This window comes from Saccoglossus kowalevskii, chromosome 13 (assembly GCF_978046115.1).
Source record: "Saccoglossus kowalevskii chromosome 13, keSacKowa6.1, whole genome shotgun sequence".
In the NCBI taxonomy this organism is placed as follows: domain Eukaryota; kingdom Metazoa; phylum Hemichordata; class Enteropneusta; family Harrimaniidae; genus Saccoglossus; species Saccoglossus kowalevskii.
The window spans coordinates 7,350,818-7,374,263 of NC_140653.1; the positions used below are offsets into that span (position 1 = coordinate 7,350,818).

General features: G+C 33.2%; 1 protein-coding gene and 2 long non-coding RNA genes across 6 annotated transcripts; 2 read left to right on the forward strand and 1 right to left on the reverse strand.

Annotated features, from left to right (window-relative positions):
* Positions 1-2,832: 2,832 nt before the first annotated feature.
* On the forward strand, positions 2,833-5,669 carry LOC100368031 (uncharacterized). Of its 3 annotated transcripts, XM_085506694.1 has the most exons (5): positions 2,856-2,966; positions 3,144-3,302; positions 4,038-4,216; positions 4,606-4,706; positions 4,900-5,669. In XM_085506694.1, the coding sequence occupies exons 3-5, from the start codon at positions 4,174-4,176 to the stop codon at positions 5,197-5,199; spliced, it is 444 nt and encodes a 147-aa protein (XP_085362820.1). In that variant the 5' UTR covers positions 2,856-2,966; positions 3,144-3,302; positions 4,038-4,173; the 3' UTR covers positions 5,200-5,669. The 3 variants fall into 3 exon arrangements, with proteins under 3 accessions (XP_006817731.1, XP_085362820.1, XP_085362821.1); XM_006817668.3 differs by lacking the exon at positions 3,144-3,302 and having other exon boundaries at positions 2,833-2,966; XM_085506695.1 differs by lacking the exon at positions 3,144-3,302 and having other exon boundaries at positions 2,863-2,910.
* A 431-nt stretch (positions 5,670-6,100) lies between these two features.
* LOC144353803 (uncharacterized) lies at positions 6,101-8,562 on the reverse strand. 2 transcript variants are annotated; one of them, XR_014931293.1, is made up of 3 exons: positions 8,476-8,562; positions 7,018-7,171; positions 6,101-6,602 (listed from the first exon to the last, which is right to left on the reverse strand). It is a non-coding gene; the product is annotated as an uncharacterized LOC144353803 (long non-coding RNA). The 2 variants fall into 2 exon arrangements; XR_014931294.1 differs by having other exon boundaries at positions 8,391-8,562.
* A 3,574-nt stretch (positions 8,563-12,136) lies between these two features.
* Positions 12,137-14,141, forward strand: LOC146734943 (uncharacterized). Its single transcript, XR_014931295.1, has 2 exons — positions 12,137-12,467; positions 14,004-14,141. It is a non-coding gene; the product is annotated as an uncharacterized LOC146734943 (long non-coding RNA).
* Positions 14,142-23,446: the final 9,305 nt, after the last annotated feature.

A 23,446-nucleotide genomic window follows, 5' to 3' on the forward strand; every position in this document is an offset into this window, starting at 1 on the left:
AATACTGTAAAACACTTTATTTTGCTTGTAATTAATTTTCGCTAATTTCACTGTAGGGATGATTCAGTAAAAATAAAATTCAGCGAATATACAGTTTCTCCTATATTTTACTGAACAGTGAAAATTAATTTCATACAAAACACCCGAAAATTCTTTTAGCGAAAATTAATTGCAGCTAAAATATAGTACTTTACAGAAGTTAGTTGGTGTCAAGTGGAGAGAGTCAAACACTGCAATCTTTGTTTTTGAAGTGCGTTTTCAAATTATTATTATAAAAGCTATATCATTCTGTTCTAATAGCTGAAACAAATTCCTGTGAATATTGATTTTCATTTGTCGAATGAACTGTTTGTCAAATACAGAATACCTATTTTTGAGTACAATTTTCTTTTCAAAATGTGGATGCAACATTTTGCTTTTTATGTATGTTTTATGTACTGTTTTTGATTTAATAACTTTGGACTAAATAGATTTTCTATTAGCGACAGATCTAGACTTGCTTGCTTTTCTGATGAAAAATTCTTGACAAATAAATATAAATTGCGTAAACGAGGGGTGAGCGCGAAAATCATGTGACTGCGAAATCCCAACAGACTTGCCATCAGTGTAAGCGCCCTCTCATTACTGGCCAGATTTGGGCTTGTAAATTTGCATATACGTCATACCGTGGGTGGAGCAGCAATAAACCGGACATCTGATAACATTGCACGTTTTTTCAAAATTAAATCTAAAATAAAATGACATATGTGATTTGGATACGAGAAAGTAGGTAAAGTTTTCGGGATCTAAGTTTATCAAAGAATGCGTGTATGGTTTCCAGGGTCTCAATGATATGTTAGTCTTCTGATTGGTTGGAACATATTAGACACGTCAATCATCACTAGCCCGAATCTGGCCGGTAATGTGAGGGCGCTTACACTGATGGCAAGTCTGTTGGGATTTTGCAATTTATATTTATTTTTCAAGAATGTTTCATCGGAATCGCAACAGACTGCAAGCAAGTCTATTTCAGATCTTGATCAAAAGTTTGGCACCCAATTCATAGGAGTGTTTATATTGATTTTCTTGTTTTCTGTAAAGATTTTATTAGTAGGTTTGCAAATGTGTATCAGACTGTGCAATAACTCATACCAAGAGTTGGTTTTGAAACTTAGTCTAGTATTCCCATGGATTTGGGAGATACATTACCAATAATATTATTACAAAATAAATGATTTGCTTCATGTTATTTGTTCTCATGTTATTACTGGCTTCAGTCGAGGCAATTACAGCAGGGGCAAGATATTTACATACACCTAATCCCTGTACCTGGTAGGCAATTACTGACACCTAGATACTACAGTTACACAACCGTCTAGACAACTTACTAAAGTCCAAAGTAAGTTATCAATCACTGATAATCAACATGTCAGCAATGATTAATAGTGTTTATTTTGGGTAGTGCATTTCCATTGTTTGGTACATATGAGGTCAATTCCTGTTGCTAAATTTACAGTTTCACAACATAATTTTAAATTTGCTGCAGTAAAACACTGGAATTCACTTCCAGACTCTCTAAAAAATATCAACAACAGAAACAAATACCTAAATATGAAATAAAAAACACTATTTGATTTGTTAAATTCCTTGATTACTTCTAACTTCTATGCATTTTTTTTCTTTTCTTCTGCATATAAATTCGTTGTACCAGTAGTACATTTATATTATTATTACACATAATATTTTCGTCATATTTATATCTAAATCTTATAGATTAATTTTCGTTATGTAAATAGTAATTTTTTTTCCTTTTACTAGTACTTTGTCAATTTCTACTTTGCAGTCTGGGCCATGGACTGGACTAGTCCATAAGGACTATTTCCATGGTCCACACCGGAATTATTACCATTGTATTTTGTTTACAAATAAATAAAACAGCAAAAACCTGTTTACCGTTTTCAACATTTGAAATTTGACATTTTACCCTATTCTCGAGTTCCTTAAGGTAGAGATGCAGTTTAACTGACAGGTATTTTAATTAGTTAATTAGGAAACCAAGATGACCTCCCTTGTCCACAAAACTATATATTTTCGGAAAGCTTATTGTATGAATTTTAAAGTTTTGTTAGTATTTTATTTTTATGGACACTGTGGTTTGAAATATGCACAAAAATGTGCTTTTTTGGTCAAAAGTGATTTAAAAAAAAATAGCTTCTAAACCATGCTTCTGTTTCCTGTCAAAATTGGTTTATGAGTACATCTGTTTACTATGAAGAAAGTGCCGTCTTGAAAGCTGTCTACCAGTTGTCAATTTTGTAGGGCAGCAGCTCAAATTTCACTATTTCAAGTTTATGCATAAATTAGGCCAGACTTTTTTTATTCCTTGTTTCGCGAGTTTTTATAAGGCAATTTTTTTGAGGAAGGCAGGAAAAAAATAAAATTAATTCTTTTTTTCCATCAGATTTGTGTGATTCTCAAAGAATTGTAAGTGAGATCATTGATCGGAGAGAAGAAATGAAATAAAATTGTATTCCATGTATAACCTTGTTTCTCATCTGCGTGAGACTTCGGTACTTTGATCATGATACTGCCACGAAAATGCAACTTGGATTTGTTATGCGGCGGGCGGTAAAAAAAAATGAAGATAAAAATAATATTTTTTTAGCATTTTTTCGCGCTTACAAGTCGGCGGGCGCGAGAAATTACGCTGAAATAAAATTATATTTTTATTTCATTTTCGGCTCCTGTTCATTCGGCGGGTTCGCGATACAAGGGATAATAAAAGTCTGGCCTCTGACCCAGACTAGTTGTTTGAAGGTGGTGTGAGTCACATCGCAAAGCATCATGGGAACAAAAAGCGTGATCGGTTCATTTCACTTGCGGCAGCCATTGTGTACACATCGCTGCGTTTACTTCGCTTTGCTTGTTCAGGTGCGTTCTTCTCAGTTTTCGTCCAATTTTGACTGCATCCTTCATTTTTATTAATGGTAAGTTTTCGTTTTTCCATATTTAGTGACGTTTGTATTTATATGTAGTATAGTATCGTTGTTTTTACCAACGCCACCGATCATCATTTACATTTGCGCACTAATTTAGAAGGTTGTTGTGGCTGGATATCGGCAACCGTCTGCATTGAATATTGATATCAAATATATGGTTTTCAGATCAGTTATGGGAATTAAAAATCTATGTGGTGAATTACTTTGCACTACTAGGCCAGTTAGACTGCAAGGAAAAACACTTGCACTAGATGCATACGTTATTCGAAATAAAGGATGTTGTGGTTGTGCCAGAGAGCTAGTGATTGACATGCCAACAGATAGGTAATATTATGCATGATTGTTGTTTTTATTTTTTACCAGAAAATATACAATAAATAATATACACAATAATAATAATAATAGTAGTAATTCTAGTGAGGACCACAGCTATAGTTCATACAAACTAGTCTAGTCTGTGGCCCCATAATACTGATGTTACTAATTACCCCATATTTCAATACAGTAAGTAATATTTGGTAAAATGAGAGAGTTGTAAAGCAACAAAAGAGTAGATCGTGGGACAAAATCACAAATTTTAGACATAATACCAAATTTAGGTGAAATAGTTTTACAAATTTGTTCTACGTGTTCTTTCCAATTAAATGTATTGTCAACTGTCATACCCAGGTACTTTGTAGACGCCCTCTATAGTTTTAAACAGCTCGTTTAGTGGAATCTGAAAATTTACAGAAATGTTTCAATCTTTCAATTTACCAAGTTTATAAAAATCTGTATATTGTCAACCATCAATTCCTGGGATTGGCATAAAACGAGCAATTGAATTAGAATTAAAGACATTTATAAGGCAAAATGTAAAAAACTAAAATGTTTTAGATTGAGCTATGCAATGTATTAAATTAATTTTTATACCTGGTGAAATAGAATGCATTTTGGTATAATCCAACTACAGAATTTATAAGTTGTATCAGTTGATAAAATTAATTGTAGCAGTTTTGAACTAAACAGTTGAAAATTAACTGTTATGTTTTAATTTAACATCTTCTATTTATTTTCTAGGCTATTCCAAGGACAGGGTTCTATCTGAATTGAAATGTGGCTATCCCGACACTTACATAGCTGATTTTAGGAAAACTGAACACATTCAAATATCATCTAGTGTTTGATATGAAGACCAGGAACATCTTAAATCCATATGATAATGATTCCTCTCACCCTGACGTGCACTATGCTGGAGAGTATCCTTTCAGTTTAATAATGACTCAACTGGACATAAAGAACAATAAGCCCATAAATAACTGTTTAGCTGCAATTTTGCAGTGTTTCACAGGTAAACTATAGCCTACCATGTTTAAATATGTAAAAATAAAGGTTGTAACCTGAAAACAATAAATACTGCCATTTTACTTGATTCTGAGCATCGCAAATTAATACAAGTTTATTATGTGCATACTTCAAGGTGTGTCCTCTTGACAGTATAGTTGCTTTACGTTAATCCATACTCCCACTCTGGGCACAATCCAAATGAGAAATGTTGTCAAAGTATCGATAGCACTGTAGTGTTCTTCATAGTTGTTAAAGTACAAAATAATTTATCAGTATATTGATTTCTTAACTCAACACATAGTGTTACTTCAAAATGCAGCATTTAATCCGACTCTGGGCAACCTATCAACAAGAACTTTATTGACAATAAATGCTTATAAACCACCTGCTATGTACAACAAGGTAAGGAATTGTAAATACATATCTTGGTCAGTAATTTGCATTGTGTGAATCATTCAGACCTTGACAGTAAAACAGGATTTACTACTGGGTATTAGACACAATTAAAGGGGCGTTGACCTACTACAACTCTGCAATCAACACCCCATCTCTTTGATAAAATTAAGTGATTTTTTTTATTTTATTTTTATTATAGGAATTTACAGAATTTGCCGTAACCGTTCTGGAAGTCAGTGAGAGTATTACATGGACAATTCCATGTTGCAAAGTCATCAAATTGAACCTAACAAAAGAAAGGTTTACAACAGATAACGATAAATGTGCAAACCGTGAAGATGGAGTAATACAAACGTCAGACCACAGATTGTTATTGTCAAATGACATGAAGATAACCTGCTCTGAACACTGTCTGTTTCTTGTTGACAATAAGGAATGTGGTCTTTTTTGGAAGTGGGACTTCAGGGGTGAAGTTTCTGACCTGGCGTCGCTCTCTTAGCAATGTATCTTCAGATTACAATCACTCTCTATTTAGCGACTTTTCTGATTTGACGTTATCAGATGATAACCAGGGCCTAACAATACATGCACTGATGCACTGTTCTTTAAAGTCACGGTTTCTGGGTATTCCTGGGTTATAAGAAAATTGATACTGGCAACACAATACCAGTACGTTTAAGACCAGACCCGATGTTCAAGCCATTTCTTTAGATTTTGATGTTTGGTTTTGCAGAACTAGGTTATTTAGACCAAGAATTGACAACATATGTACACCCTCTTTTTAAATCCAATAATATAACTGATGTTGTTGTAGATAATATAAAGTTCTGAACTACCTGGCTAATTATTGGTTTTTATGCCAAAATACGTATAACACGAACTGGCAGTCAGTGGGAGGCAGAGGTACTTTGGAAAAAGTCTGACATATCTTTTCTATGTATATTGTATAAATAAATCTTTTTGCAATAATTTGCTTTTATATCTTTTATTAAACAAATTTTGCTAACATTCGTTTGTGTTAATATTTGTTGACTTTTCACAGATGAGTGAAAAACCTAGTCCTATACTATAATTTTATTTTTTCAATGCACTAATCACAAAACCAGTGGTTTCCTATTCAAAAGCCTGGTTTTGCAAGTTTCATGTGTTGACAAAATGAAACAATTTCCCCCATACCTGATTTGTGATGAATACAACAGGTTGTCAATTGTACTGTATATCAAATTTTCTGGTTGTGCAGTTCAGTTGCACCCACAAAACCCAACTTAAGAGTCTGGGATAAGTTACACCTCGAACACCTCTTTTAATATTCCTGGAAGTGTACCCAACTTGCTGACTATTGTTTGAGTGGTGGTGAAAGGATTAATGAATATTTGATTAAAATATCACTCGTGCAAATGTTTTAAATGAAATGATACATTATGTTTAATGTCTCCTGTATACATAAATAGACTTTACAAAAAAAATATAACTACATGTTTTCACGAATATGCCCTAATTTTCCAGGGCCGCAGGTAGTGATGTTTTAAAAATACAACAAGCAGCCTCTCGGCTGACACAGCTACACTGTTAGCAATGCACATTTCAATTAAAGATATCAATTAGAAAAATGAATAATATGCATGGTATCAAAGCAATCACACTTGCAGTTTTCAACAAATTACAAAAATAATCATCAAAATTAGACAATCAAAGATATCATCACGAAATGAACAAATCTGAGAGAGGTCCACATGTAGTACCGCTATATATACATGTGTATATATAATATCTAAGCTACCAGACTTGCGGTTTTCAACGAGTTGAAAATATCACTTTTTACCAGATAGGTGTACAGACACCTTACTTCTTTTCAGCTTCCTAGGCGTCGGCGTGTTAGACTCACGCGGTATCGACATGATTCTATAAAAAAAATGATCATTTATAATTAATTTGTCGGAGCTATCTCTTATTTTGCGTGCAGGTCAATATTGTAATGTCCTCCAACAATAGGCCTCAAAAAATGAGCGTAAACACCGAATTAAAAAGGGGCGCCTTTGGGGGCCTTCGCATTTTTGGACAGCAAGTATACTAAAGACAACAGAAATGTCAAAAAATAACATGAAAAGCGGTTACTTTTTTCGTAAACGGCTATTAAACGAACAGTGGTGATTTGGTAAATACTGCCATTCGCGTGAAATGGCTATTTACATTTTGAAAATGGCATTGGCAAAAAAACACAGTTATGAAAGTATAAAACGAGTTTCACATCGGGATGTGGCAGCTAGCTATATATTCTTCCAGAAATTATACGAAAAAAAATTATGAAAAGGTTTACCTTTACAGTAGCACCAACTAAACAGACTTAATGCTCTCGTGACAAAACTCTGCTCGAGGCCGCCATTATACACGCAAAGCAGGAAGTAAACCGGAAGTGACGTCGTGACCCACACCACCTTAGTTGTTTGTACGATTGCTGTAACACTATTCAACTAAAAAACGGCATTTTGAAGATAAACACATTGTCAATCATTTGTGAAAATTTCAAAACAAAAGGTCAAAGCGTCTAGGAGCTATTTTTTTTAAAGTTCTGGAATGTGCACTAAAAAGAAGCTGAGATAATTGCTAATTTGAATAACAATTCACTCAGTTAGAAGTTTGCTAATGCTCATAATTAAAATGGCTGTTAGGGACGAGGTCAAAAGATCGATGTCGGATAAAAAACTTATTTCCTTTAGTTTAGGGGTGGGGGGTTTTGACCTCAAAAAGTTTCCATCCTACAAAAACGATTTAATTTTTTAATGAAGTCAAAAAAATCTTGGAGTATCTGTAGTTTTTTTTTTTTTTTTTTTTTTTTTTTCCTATCCAATCATGGACAGAAATAACCGAAAAGGGGAAAAAAAAATGATTTGGTTCGAGTGTAAATCTGTGCGTCAAATGAGGTGCATTTGTAAAGTCTTTTTACACCCACCCGACAACCAACTGCTATGGGCTTAGTCTTTTCCACGAAACGAAATGAAACAAAATAAAACGAAACGAAACGAAACCCTAACCCTAACCTTAGATTTTGAACGACCTCAAACATCGTCACGTCCGTATTTCACAGTGTGAAATTTTCTCAGATATTATTGGGCCAATGAAAACAACAATGCGAGTTAGGGTTAGGGTTAGGGTTAGGGTTAGGGTTGGGTTTGGGTTTGGGTTTGGGTTTGGGTTTGGGTTTCGTTTCGTTTCGTGGAAAAGACTAAGCCACTGCTATGCAATACTACTGTCCGATTATCAATTTGTATTTAATGGTGAATGTAGTCTGACGCCATGACCAATATTTATCAATTAAGTTTCAGTGGGGGTAGGGGGGTTTGGAAAAAAACTAAAGGAATTAAGTTTTTATCCGACATCGATCTTTTGACGTCGTCCCTTACAGTTTCAAATTTAAATGTATTATCGTTTTGTAAAAGTTAAATACAGTGCATGATATGGAGATCCCGTCATTTCTTTTTTCACCATATTTTTTTTTATTATTGATGTAGTCTTGCTAAATCTTGCTAAGCATTCAAAAGAGATAATGTTTGCACCTGTTATTTATATTTTAAAATCGTTTTTTGAGTATGTTCCACTATTCACAATTCTACAAAATTTCAACAGTCTATAGCCAAGACTTTTTAGATAATAAAAAGCAAAAAAAAAAATCACTCCCAAGTGCCCACGAACCTTAATGCATAATGCAAAATTTCCTGCCACCGCCTGTGGCCTACAACTGCCAGCGATACTTGTCTATGAACGCATACACACGTACCTGTAATCGTGATAACGTTGGAATATCGACGTCTTATCCAGTAAGGCGTTCGTGACAGACTTACAAACTAGTGAGGTCGCCAAAGCCTCATTTGCATGTCTACGTTCATTGGCGCGTGTGGCTGTTATGTTTCAAACCAGCTGATCACGGCATTATTCCACACATTTTAAATTTGCACTGGCTTAAATTCGGAGTTCCCAATACAAAGTTCATGTGTTTGTTTAAGATTATTGACATTCCAGCTTCAACGCAGACCACTTATTGTGGATCGTTCATCAAAGTTAATATGATATTTGAGGTGGTTTTTGAAGGTCGGTATTTCTCTCTAGTGTCGAGATACACTCTAGAACTCCCATTTTTAAAACAATTGATTGGAAATTTACCATACTTCGCCAGCATGTGCATTGTATTTATATTTTATAAGTACAAGACATTTCTGATTTTATAAGGCTTGTGTAAGACTTGGCCGAAGAATGTTCCACTGGCGAATGGGAAGTAACCCGAATGATGACCTAATAATAATAATAATAATAATAATAATAACTTTATTGCATCCTTAGAATTACAAATGTTCTATTGGTTTACAGCAATAAATATATAAGTGATTAAAAAAAAATCAAAGTACGATAACGTAAAAAAATAGAAAAAACGAGTCAAGGTATTATATCCAAAAAAAGCTCATTTCTTAAAATAAATGATTTATGTAAAAATTCCCCTAAAAGTTTTATTATATTTCTGTCATTACTTTTCATTAAATATGTGAATTTTTGCAGGTTGGTAATGATTTCTTTGGGGAATAAAATATTGGAAATAAAATCATTTCTGTCTGTTTGATATCGTGGGCAAACTAAAAGAACGTGTAATTCGTCTTCGATCTCCTGTAATGGGCATTGTTTACAAATTCTATTTTCTAACGGGGTTTTTGGATTGGTATGTCTGCCTTTTTCAATGGCTAGATTGTGACTACTTGTCCTGAATCTAGCCATTGATATTCTTTGATTATTATCCAAAACATTAATATAATTTTCCAGATTGTAATTAATTTTAAATTTAATGTATGTTCTCAGTTTTGTTTTTTCTTTTGTCATATTCTCTCTCCAGTATGTTATATATTGTTGTTTAATAGTGCTGCTAATTTCCTTAATATTTTGATGTGATAGCTGTGATGTTTTAGAGAGGTCTGCATCTTTCAAGATATTTTTGACTGATGTTTCCCATTGTGGTTTTGACAAAGTCTGATCGCTTAACGCTATCTTTGTATAATTATTTTGTGACTTGTCTGTGACACGGGACCAGAACTTAATCATATTGATTTTCACTTCAGTTATCAATGGAAATGCTCCAATTTCACCCCGACATGCACTATTCGCTGTGTATTTATTAAGCCCAAGTAGTTGTTTAATGAATTTTAGATGCACTTTTTCTGTTTTAGTTTTGTCCCAGTTATTGTTACTCATATTTTCCATTCCCCAAATTTCAGATCCATACAGTAAAATTGGTTTGATACATATATTAAACAGATGGATGTACGTTTTACAGTCTATTTCTTTTGGTAAAGACTGCTTTAGTGCATACATGGCTTTGATTGCTTTATCTGCTAGGTTGTCTCTAGCTTCTGTAAATTTACCATTTGACTGAAAGATTATTCCAAGATAATTATATGAGTTGGCACAGCAAAGTTTTTCATTTTGATAATAGAATTGTTCATTTCTTTGTAGTGTTCCCTTCCGAATACAAGAATTTTAGTTTTCGCAAGATTTACTTTGATTTTCCATTTTTGGCAATAATCTTGCAGTTTATTTAATGCATTTTGTAGGCCATTTTCTGTTATTGAAATTAGCACCAGATCATCGGCATAAAGTAGCGAGTTAATTTTTGTGTTATGTAGTGTGACCTGATCAAGGGATCTGTCTTCCAAGTATTTACTCATATCATTAACATATAAATTAAATAGTGTGGGGCTTATAACACAGCCTTGTCTCACACCTTTTGTTGTCTCAAATATATCCGTGATTGTGTTTTCTAAACGAATGCATGCTTTTGTATTACAATACATATTTTTAATAATATTATAGATTTTGCCATTTATTTCATTTTTGAGTAATTTATAAAACAATCCATTACGCCAGACACTATCGAAGGCTTTTTGGAAGTCTATAAAGCATGCATATAATTTTCCATTTAGCTGGAGATATTTTTTAACAATTGTTTTCAGTACAAAAATGTGGTCTGTTGTGCGGTGACCTTTACGGAACCCTGCTTGATTATTGTTAATTATGTTATTTGTTTCAAGGTATTGGGTAATTCTATTATTTATTATAATACAGAATGTTTTTCCCATACAACTTGATACAGCTATTCCCCGGTAGCTTCCTGGGTCGTGTGAATCACCCTTTTTATAGATGTGTGAAATAATACTAATATTCCACGACTTTGGATAAATTCCGGACTCTAAAATAAGGTTAAAAAGTTTTTTTAATGGTTTTATCAACGAATCTGAGCTGCATTTCAAAAGCTCAGAGCAGAAGCCATCATAACCAGGTGCTTTTTTATTTTTTGGTTTTTTAATAGCATTTTTTATCTCTTTTTCTGTTATTTTATTGTTAATAAGTTTATTAGATTCATTTCTGTTTTCCATTTCTGACATATCAGAAATGATATTATTTTGCAAATTGTTGTTCTGATCAGCTTTGTTTAATATTTTACAGTATTCTTCCCACTGTTCTACAGAAATAGGATTAGATTGATTCCAAAGCATTCAATACTGCATTGAAACCCGGAAGCACGGTGTATATATATGTAATTACTAGGCGTGAACAGTTTTATGTTTTGTTTTTACTTTAACTGTGTTCCATATAATGCGGAAACAATATTGTCTGTTGGAAAATGTGTGTAATGAAGCTGTATACTGGCAATTAAATTTATTTAACCTGAAACTTCCTTGCCTGCCTTCTTATAACATGAAATATTTTATAAAACACTGAAGAACCAGTTTGTTTTTGACTTATTTATTAATTAAAAACAAGGGTAATATTTTATTTGGCATGTATTTTACAATCCATTAACAGATAAATGTAATGAGAAATTAGGCAGCTTACAAAATTAATTCAATACAAAATTGATAATTACAGATCAGTTCAAAGTGCCCTCCACTGGATTCTTCATTGATCTGTCATGAATTCAAATATTGATAGCCTCATAAGTTATAACATTATGCCAAGGAAAAATTGATTTTTTTTTCTGAAATTCTATTCTTTGGCTAATTCAATTTCTTTTTTATGCAAAAGAACTAAATTTTTTGTTATTCAACCCACCAATAGTTGCCAACGGGCTTCATCGTCAATTCATCATAAACAACTTGGGGGTATTTTTTTAATAAAACCTATCTACCGGGTATATACAGTGCATATTTTCACAAATATAATCAATTAATATTCTCAATATTCAAATGACTAGATGCAAGAAAGAAGTCTTTAATTTCAAAATATCTAATACTATATGATGGACGAGAACATGTTCAAGCATATTTTTGTATACAATAGGGCGATGAATTATAATTTATCATTAACAATATAGTTCAGAGCAAAATGATAATTGTGTCCCTTTCTGTCCTTGACGCAATAATCCCGGGACCCGCCGTAGTCGGCAGTATTTTCATTCGAGGTCAATTTTGGATCACCGGGTCATTCCTAAACGCGAGAATCAATTTTGGGTGCCAGAAATCATCCAAAGACGTTTATTTGGGTATAATTTGCGCTGTCAAGACAAAGTTCAGGCTAATAAAATAAGATTGACGACGTTTTCCCATGAGAAAAAAGTGAATTATTTGTTGAAAAAGGCGGAGAAAAATTGATACGCAGAAATCGTGACGTTGACTCTACGCATGCAATGCAGCATCATGAAAATTGTCTACAGTACACGTACACGCATCTTTCGATGACGTGATTATTTTGCCAGCCAGCCCAGGACGCCGTACAGACATTGTACTAAAGGTAAGAGCCTTTGCCCTTTTCCACAAATTTTAATATATTCTTAACAATTGCTTTACCTCTAAAACTCCATGATATGATCATTCAGTGTTTTGTACTAAACAACTCATCGCTTAGCAAAGCCAATTTTCAGGATTTATTGGCACATGATATCATGAATCAGAGAAACTAATGACCAAAAATAAATATTGCATCGTATAAAAATGATGACAGCGATTTACTAAGCCTATGGCCTGTGAACTCATATGATGTGTGTACACGGTGCGACTAGTAACAATTACCTAACCTACCGGTTCTTCACGGCCACAGTTGTCGCGATGCATCTCAATAAAATAGCATCTAAAACCAATTAAGGCCGATATGTGTAAATAGTTGTACATTAATAGTCTAGTCTATACAACCAGCAATAATGACATGCAAGAATGGCATTGGCAAAATGATGACCTCGGATGTAGCCATGTCTAGGGTACAGAACTGCAGCTATGTCTAGGGGCATGGATATGATTTATAGTCTTTGCCCATCAATGTAATGTTATAGTGTCTATGAAGTATGTGATCATGATTAATCTTCATGATCATTTGTGACCACACCATTGATTATTCGGCATAGGCTACCACACACTGTATAATATTGAGCAGAAAGTCATGCAAGAAATTGCATTTGATTCACCACATTGGCATGGCTGGCTGTATTCATTCTTACTTTTTCATGATCATTGTTTGGTTCACTACAAGTTTCTTGTGATTTAGGTGGATTTTTGTCACATGCAACCAACAATGCTGTTTTTGCACATGGTCAATTCACTCCGATTATATGTCAGTTGACACATTACCATTGCCATGCGATAAATTCATTACTTTTACCGGTTCTATCAGTCTGATGGAATTGATATCATCATTGATAACTCTATGAAGTACAAATACATTCCATATAGTCTCTTTGCACCTACTTTATTTCTTATTCATTCTGAATGGACAGTTGGATGAACATACAATAGCCTAAAAGTAAGGGGGTATATTTGTACAACACCCTGTAACTTTGCATGATATGGGTCTAAAATACTGTCTTGTAAACAGTTAACTACTGGTTTTGTACAGTTTATTGTTGCTGCACATATACTTATTGAAAACAACAAGATATAGTATTTTTGGCAATATGACTACTACCAAACTGGTCGATGCTGATACCTATCATTTGGGTCTTCCGTCGACACTTATCTGCTTTTGCACCATGAGTCGTTCCATGCACATCATACCTGATTTAATCATGACACTCCGTTTACAACACTAATTTACCTCATTATAATGTGCATAACCTGTGTTTTCATTGAGAGGATGCTTGAATGCACGGTAGTGCTTTCAGCATCCTCTCACTAGTTATTTACAATGTGCCTCAAGATTTAATTTATGGAAAGTCCAATCATATCCAAAGCATTTCAACAATGTTCTTCCTATTGAACATTCCTCTACTCAACACCTTACTCAAATCATTCATTACAATATATAATACTTACCACTTGTTTTATTATTTTCTTCCAGGCGAGATAATTCAACCATCACCTGTATCTCCTATTGGTTCAACTTTTTACTTTATTCTTACTCGAATTTGTTTGTAAACTTGTTGTATATTGATGGTTAAGATAAAAAATAAAAACTTTATTTTTTTCTTGTCCATTACAGACGATTATTCTATTCACACTATTTTTACATGGTTGTCTTCCAACTAGTCATGCTGATTGATGTCTAATAGCAGCTGGCCAAATTACAATCGAGTGGTGGGTGGGTCACAGTCAAGTACAAATAAGCAATTCACTGCCAAAGAACAAATATAATCATTCTTTCCGATCAAGTACTTTAACCCTCTTGATTCAAATGACATAACCAAAAGACGTAAGACATCACCTACTTCCTATAACACACAACACCATATTCACATAATTGTTCATACATGTATACATTGTCACAGCAAAATCAATTACATAAATTTACCAACAGCTCCAGCAAATCATCTGTCCATATTAACTATAGCCTCTTTTGTAATCCCTCTAATACTTATATTTTGTGTTTCAATTACATAATGTTAGTCCAAAAATGTCAGCTTCTATTATTTGAACACAATCCTATTATCAAGATCACGTTTGTGTTGCGCTGGTCCCGCTAACTCTGGGTCATGGTATTAAACTCAAACAAAGTTCTCTTATTAATAGTGACAGAAAACAGTCTTCAGTTACACCCAAACTAACATGTTGCATTGAAATACATAATCGTAATTGTGAATGAATACATGTACTTGGCATTATGTGTGTTAATATTTATGTGATATTGTTGTTAATTTTGGAGATACAAAAGCTGCAATTTAGAATAACAATGAATACAATAGAGGTAATTACCATAATACATTGCTACGCAAATTGGTCAATACTCTTACCGATAAGCTAAACAAACAGCTGTAAAAGGAGACTATTTTTACCTCCATTAGACAGGAACGAATTGAACATTGTAAATTTACAACCTAAAAGTATCTTAGAAGAAAATACTCCTGAGGATCTCACAATTAATTGTTTTCAGCAAAGATTCCAGAGAAATATTAGATACATTTAAGCTTCAAAAAAACTTTCTGGCCAAATTGTTTTTCAAAAAGAGACGTCCTTGATTTACTTATGTGCAGTGCCAAAACAACATTTGTATTTTACAATACAGTGAAGTTTAATCTCATGGATGTTTTCAGTATTACATAAAAAATTTTTTACCATACTACCATGTCATACCATACTACTATTAAACAAAATTATTTACAAATACATATAGGAAGGACTTGACCAGCTTTTTAGCTCTGCTGTCAACTTTGTCGAGTGGAGCTTATCATATGAGTGATTGTCCGTCGTCGTCGTCGTCCGTGTCAATGTTTTACTTTTTCGACTTCTTCTTGAAAACTACAAGCCTGAATGCTTTGATACTTGGTGTATATATTCCTTGGGTAGACCTCTCTTAGGTTTGTTCATTTCATGTTGATATATTCAATTCTCTAATTTGGTGAATATTTTTGTCATTTTTGGTAAAAAGTGATATTTTCGACTTCTTGTTAAAAACCGCAAGTGCAATTTCTTTGATATTACATATATAGGTACTACATGTGGACCTCTCTCAGATTTGTTCATTTTGTAATGATATCTTTAATTCTCAAATTTTGGTGAATATTTTTGTAATTTTGGTAAAAAGTGATATTTTCGACTTCTTGTTAAAAACCAATAGTTCAATTACTTTGATATTACATATATAGACACTACATGTAGACCTTTCTCAGATTTCATTTCGTCATGATATCTTCGATTCTTTAATTTTGGTGAATACTTTTGTCATTTTTGGTAAAAAGTGATATTTTTGACTTCTTGTTAAAAACCGCAAGTCCGATTGCTTTGATATAACATATATAAGTACTACATGTGGACCTTTCCCACATGTAGTTCATTTTGTGATGATGTCCTCAATTCTCTAATTTTGGTGAACATTTTTGTCATTTTTGGTAAAAAGTGATATTTTTGACTTCTTGTTAAAAACCGCAAGTCCGATTGCTTTGATATTACATATATAGGTACTACATGTGGACCTCTCTCCACATGATTTGTTCATTTCGTGATGATATCTTCAATTATCTAATTTTGATGAATATTTATGTCATTTTTGGTAAAAAGTGATATTTTTGAATTCTTGTTGAAAACAGCAAGTCCGATTGCTATACATACTATACATATTGTTCATTTTCTAATGATATCTTCAGTTCTTTAATTGAAATGTTCCTTGCTAACAGCGGAGCTATCTCAGCCGAGAGACTGCTTGTTTTACAACATACTTTTGAACACCATCAACATATACAACTTGTTCAGGGTTACTACAGGTATTGGTAAAAATAAACCCCAAATTCAACAAGCATTGAGAATACAAAGTCCATCACAAGTAGTGATTCACAATTATCGGAATTATTTATGGCTATAGTATTAAACAAATAATGCGAGCTTTATCAGAGGAACTTATGTCAAGTTTTATTAACCACTTTATGCAAAATTACTGAAAACTGGACCAGACTGTGAAACAACAAAGTTACAGTGCACATTTTATCTCTTAACATACTGTTATGTTTAGCAATAGAACTCTAAATGGTGATGCATAAACTGTAAGACATTTTTAGTGACAACAACCTGAAAGCCCCCTTCTACACACACCAAGGTTGTATAAAACATCTATGTCTTTAATGTAAAGTCTTATGGACATTTTAATCCTGAAACGACGTTCTAAATGTAGTTCAAGCACTGGGCTAACTTGTATCTTGTTGCTGCAAGTATGTATGGCTAGTAGACAAGCATTATCATAGAATAAAATTCCAACAAGTCAGAGACAGATTTTAGGCAGTTAAATATCAAACTTTCGGTGTAGACAGGTGAATCCAGTTTTACAAAACTTTAATAGTTAGTCAGCAATCAGCACAGACATGACTAAAAACAAAATGGCTGCAAGTCTGTCATGCAATATGCATGATATCAAGATACAAAGTTTGAATGAAATCAACCTGTCTATCTCTGACAAAAAGTTTTGAACACGTTTACAGACTGTGATTTAACAATTTTAGACAAAGTGGCTGTCAATACTTCAAATTTTATTGAATAACAAAATAACAAAACTTACAGTACTATATGATGTGCACCTGTAACCCAATATGCATGATCATGATACAAAGATTGAATAAAATCAACAATTCCATCTCCAAGAAACATTTCCAGACACCTTTAAATATCAGAATTTGACAAGCATTGATAATACGACAGAACCCCACAGAATTGGGGGCATTTTGCCCAATTACCACTTCGCCTGAACGGTTTCGCCCGATTACCTGTTCGCCCGATTACCATTTCGCCCGATTGCCATTTCGCCCGATTGCCATTTCACCCGATTGCCATTTCGCCCGATTACCAGTTTGTAATTTACGATTAAATTAATGCATAATTTACATTTACATTACATTTATTTATTTATTTACCCTCGAATAAAAATAAAGTAGCACACCAGGTGCTAATACAATCGAGCAATATAAAAACTCACACTGTACAAGATAATTACAAAAACTCAACCTAGAAACAAACTTCCAGACAAAATATTTGAAAAATAGTTATGGCGAATAAATTAAAACTGCTTTAGCAAAATTTTAATATACTTCCAATCACATCAGGACACCTAAGTTAAATCAGGCCCTAATACTATATTAATTATATACAATGTTGTGTTACATTTAACATTAACCATTTCTCTGACTGTAAAAAAAGAGGAAATTGGTATTGGTACTATATAAATTGTATTTAAAACTTTAAAAATACGGTAACGACGTCGTGATTTGCGAGTTTTATTAGATTGATCACAGTTACTGTGGATTGATCCGAGGTTGGCTTTAGGTACTACTTAGTGTTCCAAGTTCCCAACACCGGAGGGCGTACAAAGGTTCCGTCAATGGTTAATCTTTGCATAAAATGCGCGGATTGAAATTATTCTGCCAACGACACCACTGTGAAAGTATTTTATTCAAACATCGATGGTGAAACAAGTGAAAAATCTGTGTATGACGGCCGATGCATACCTGTCCCATTGCCTGTCGGCCACCCCTCTATTGTGAATGAGGATGACTACCCGCAATGACGGACATCAGTTGCAGTGTTTGCATCGGCAAGAAAACCCTGACTAAAATGCAATCATATGGTAGATTTTATGCATTTTACCAGATGTACATTTCTAATCGAAACCCCCGGTAGGCCTACTGTGTAACATCGGTAAATCGGGCGAAAAGGAAAACGGGCGAACTGGTAATCAGGCGAAGTGGATTTCGGGCGAAGTGACTGTACCCCAACCTGAAGGTTCACACGGTCCCCTGCGGCCGTACTTTCAGACGTCTAATCTGAGTCACTGTCCAAATAAATAACTCGTTGACGTTTAGTTGCGACCACGGCAGATCCAGAACTTGAACTGGACGATTATCCATTACAAAAGTAGAATTTTAAAAAATCCTATAGGACTTTTCATGAAATCCTATAGGACATGTATAGTTCTATAGGATTTATGTAAATTCCTATATGAATAACAAGTCCTATAGGACTTTACACTGCCAGTCCTATAGGACAGGCATGTGAGATCATAAGTCCTATAGGACTATACAATTCCTATAGGACTTTACACTGCCAGTCCTATAGGACTGGCATGTGAGATCATAAGTCATATAGGACTATACAATTCCTATAGGACTTTACACTGCCAGTCCTATAGGACTGGTGTGTGAGATCATAAGTCTTATAGGACTATACAATTCCTATAGGACTTTACACTGCCAGTCCTATAGGACTGGATATTTCTACATATAGAGTAAGTTACCTAGATTCATATCACTCCCCTACAAAAATATTACATACTTTCATAAGATGTCAACAATTTTTCAAATACTTTAGTCAATCTCATTACAATCAGTTGTATTGTACGGCATGTTTTTTATTGTATTCATATTTGTTTTCATCCATCTTGCATCTTCGAAAAACTCCCAGTAAATGAATAATATATTAAGGTAAAATTTTACTTTAAAAAAATTATTAAAAAAATTGATTGATATACGTTATTTCTATAGACTTTTAAAAGTCAACACATTTTGAAAAAAATATAAACAAATACTGATGAAAAATCATTTGTAAAAAATTAAAAATATCCATGTTTAGTTTAATTTTCCTTTCAACTTTTCAAATGTCTATTTTTTTATCACACAAAAACAGAAAGTCTCTAGTTTTTACTGAATTGTTAAAACTTCATAACAAAATTTGAGTAATTTTAGAACAAATAACCATGATTTTAATATTCTTGGGATCAGCTTTATTTTAATTCATAATTGGCAGATTAGAAGAAAACATAACTAAAGCATTTTGAGAAATTTTATAACTATTAAATTATTGGGAGATAAGTTACTGAACACAAAGTCTGAACTTCCGGTGACCACAGATGGTGCACTTCCATCAGCCTCCTTTTGAGTGTTTTACCCATCATGCACTACAAGTCACACATTGTTTGTGCTAGGAACTGTGGACCATGCTTGTCGCATACAACTTGTTTACCACTTCCGTGTGACTGAGAATGTTCTAGAACCGTACTGTGTCTGGGCATAGACCCTCCTACTGGAGGGTCTATGGTCTGGGTGGAATTTTTAGAAACTGGTTGAATAGGTAATAGGACACTGTAGAATGTAATGGAACATTCTAGAAATTTGTAGTAAATTCCAGACTCATTGTGTATGCTGATGTAATGGTCTATTTATAGACAGTGTGGGTATATATAGGGGAGTTGTTCAGCACTGAGATCAGATCGGGGATCTCGTTGAATTGTATTGGAGTTTAAGTATCTAGTTATTGGAGTAGTGGAGTTTTACCGCGTTATTGTACTTGATGTTTGCAGAGTATAATAATACCAGTACCAGTTGAAACCTCATCTGTTGGCTCCGTGTTCGTATTTTATCATCGCCGCCAGGGAAGTCTTTCTGTTACTGTTGCCATTTTGGTATTTGAACCATCACACCTGTACTATACCAATTACGGTAATATTACGTTGCGTGTGACAATGCTGTCATAATGACCTTGTAATATGGAGAAACTGATGTCATTTTACCTAATTTTTGGACCAAGAAGACCAAAAACTTGTAGAGAACATGTGAGTAACATAATTATGGCATATCTCAGTGTTTTTAATGTGTTTTTTAGCTTCAGAAAACACAAACACAAAAAGGTACTGTGACTGTGTACTTAAGGATTAGTAACACTGAATTAATTAACTAGCTGACTGTTGACCTCAAAAGTATACCATTTATCCTTTAAATTTAAAGACAGTTGTGATATTGATGGGAATGTACATAACCATTTGCGATTACAAATATATCAAGGTTGCTGATCATTTTTCATAATTTAACTTTTGTTGTTTCAAAATAAATATTTGTGTGTGCATGTGGTGGTGGTGGTGGTGATGGGGTATTTGCATATACAATTATGTAAATAGTCACCCAGTGCATGGCTTTTTCAGGGGGGAAATTCACTCATAACAGCAGTGAATTTCAATATTATATCCTAATATTTACCCTGTTGAACCAATTTTGATTTCTCTAACAACTTTTAATTTTGGGAAATTATAATTAAATGCTAATTTAATTCAAGTAATTTTACATTTAGAAAGTACCGGTACCACTTTTTTCATATTACTAGTAATTTTTTTTATTCAATTTGTGAAAGCCAAATTTAGAGGAATGCATTTAATAAAATCAATGAAATTCATGTAGTATTTAAAAACATTACACACATATGTACCTTCAAATTTCTTATAAAAAAATACAGAATTTTTTTCTATAGCAAAAAAAAGTAAATTTTAATACACAGCCAATGCAATGTTGGGTTTATATGCACTTCTATTGGGAATAAGCATCTAATAGTAATAGTGCATATGTAGTAAATGGTAGTTTTTTTATCTACTGTAAAATACTTTATTTTAGCTGAAATTAATTTTCGCTGAAAGGGCTTTTTGGGTATTTTGTGAGGAAATTATTTTCACTGATTTTTGATGAGTGACTTTGAAATACAGGAAAAAATTTATATTCGCTTAAAGACTATAGTCTTTGATTTGCTATACTTTTTTTCACTGAATTATCCCTTCAGCGAAAATAGCAAAAATAAATGAAAATAAAGTATTTTACAGTATTTGGAATATTTTAATTAATATTTTAATAAAACATTTGAAACAAATTCTTTTTTGTATTACAGGTCCAATACTTAAATCCTATGAATGACATATCTCACAGAAGACTGCATTGACAATATTTATTTTGTATTTCTTTATCACAAATTGAACCTTCTGACCCAAAATGGAGACTCTCTCTCTCATACTACAATAGTATTAAAAATCAATGAATTTGAATTGAGGGTTCTGTACTTTTTTTAGAAACACAATATGCATACCAGTATTTTTGTAATTGTACTTTTTATACATATGGTTTTTAAATTGTCTGGATACTGTGTATCACTCACTATGTACATCATTTTATTCCAAAGCAGTTATTTTATTTCAGTGTAAATTTCTTGATTGACTGAGGAGTCTGTAATTGCTGGTTGAGATTGTTTACTGTTTTGTTTTTTGGAATTACTTGGTAATATAAAATAATTTTTATGAAAAAAATCTAGTACTTAGAAACAATGACAGAGTGGAGGGAATTACATTACAATTTGAATAATAAATTTTAATTATAATAAATAAATAATAATAAATTTTATTATTCAAATTGTCATCAACTTTATATTTTCATTGCATTTCAAGAAATGTTGTGCAATATATTTATGGTAATAGTTTTATCTTTTTTTATATTTTTCTTACAATTGTATTAAATTTATGTCTGGTACATGTTAAGCAATAAAATACTCTTGTTTAACTAATTTTAGTTTATAATGTTATTTATGTAAGTGATTGATGGGCTCTTTCCCCAAAAGAGCTGGAACCTCCAGGAAAAATATCCAGGATTCCTATAGGACAAATTCATGTAGGATTCCTATAATATTTTGACACGGATTCCTATAGGACAAATTCTAATAGGATTCCTATAATATTTTGACACAAAATCCTATAGGATTCCTATAGGACAAAATCCAATAGGATTCCTATAATATTTTGACCCAAAATCCTATAGGACAAAATCCAATAGGATTCCTATAATATTTTGACACAAAATCCTATAGGATTCCTATAATATTTTGACACAAAATCCTATAGGATTCCTATAGGAAAACACGTGTCAAAATATTACAGGAATCCTACAGGAATTCGTTCAATAGGATTCTTATAGGAATCCTATAGGAAACTTTTTTAAGGGATGATACACAGTTTATGTTGAAGTTAAAAGTTCCGCCACAGAACTGTGCATTGGCAAACATGCCGTGTAACTGCGGTACTCCACAGACGGGATGACTTTTGTTGACAGTGGTTGTTGCTTAGCTGCACGCTACAACTTCGTGTGTGATGTTGCTTGCTGGTCGTGGATTGACTGAGTCTTGATTACCGGTTAAAATGTTGCTCTTTTGACGTTGGTAATTTTTATTTGGAACTGAGTAACGCCACAACGTCACCAGCAGAAACCTGGTATCTCGATGCTGATGGTTGCGGCTGCATAGTAATCGCTGATTTTACTGCTGGTGGATCTTCTGAGAGCCCTTCAAGGTTTATAAAAGACGAAAATGTGTTTACAAAATAAAAATAGTTTGGTAGCCAATGAAAATACCATGTTCATTTGCATATCGACCGTGAAAATACCGAAAACATGGGTGATATGCAAATTAGTTTGGGCCAAAATAAGTGACTGTCTAAAAGTACCATTACTGTTGTTCAAATTTCATTTCACTCGGCAAGTATATTCATGTATATGGATTGTGGAAATACCGATTTTGATTTCAGGGACGAATCAAAATAAACTGCAGTACATATGTAATAATGTATAGTCCCCGTTAAGTATTAGCTGTAGTCAATTTAAATGTTCAGTACAAGTGACATGTAGGAATGAAAGATCAATGTTTTTTTAATGCTAACACAGATTATAGATTTTGTACCTAGACGTGAAATCTTTAAACTGAATTGGACTATATCTTACAGAGGAAATAGCATGAAAGAAAAACGCAGCCAGTCAGGTATTGTTGTTCAAGTATCTCCAAAAGAAATATGCCTTGCACTGTAACCTAATATGTAAGGTCATCATACAAAGTTTGATTGAAAATGCCCTATTCAACTTTGAACTAAATCAGGCAGGCCATATCGCCCTGTTCATCTCCAAGAAACAGTTCCGGACATGTTACAGAATAATAGTTTATGTTTTTTGACAAAATGGCCACAATTTTGACAAATTTGATCAAATCTCAAGACGAAACATGTTGTTGTTACCTTGC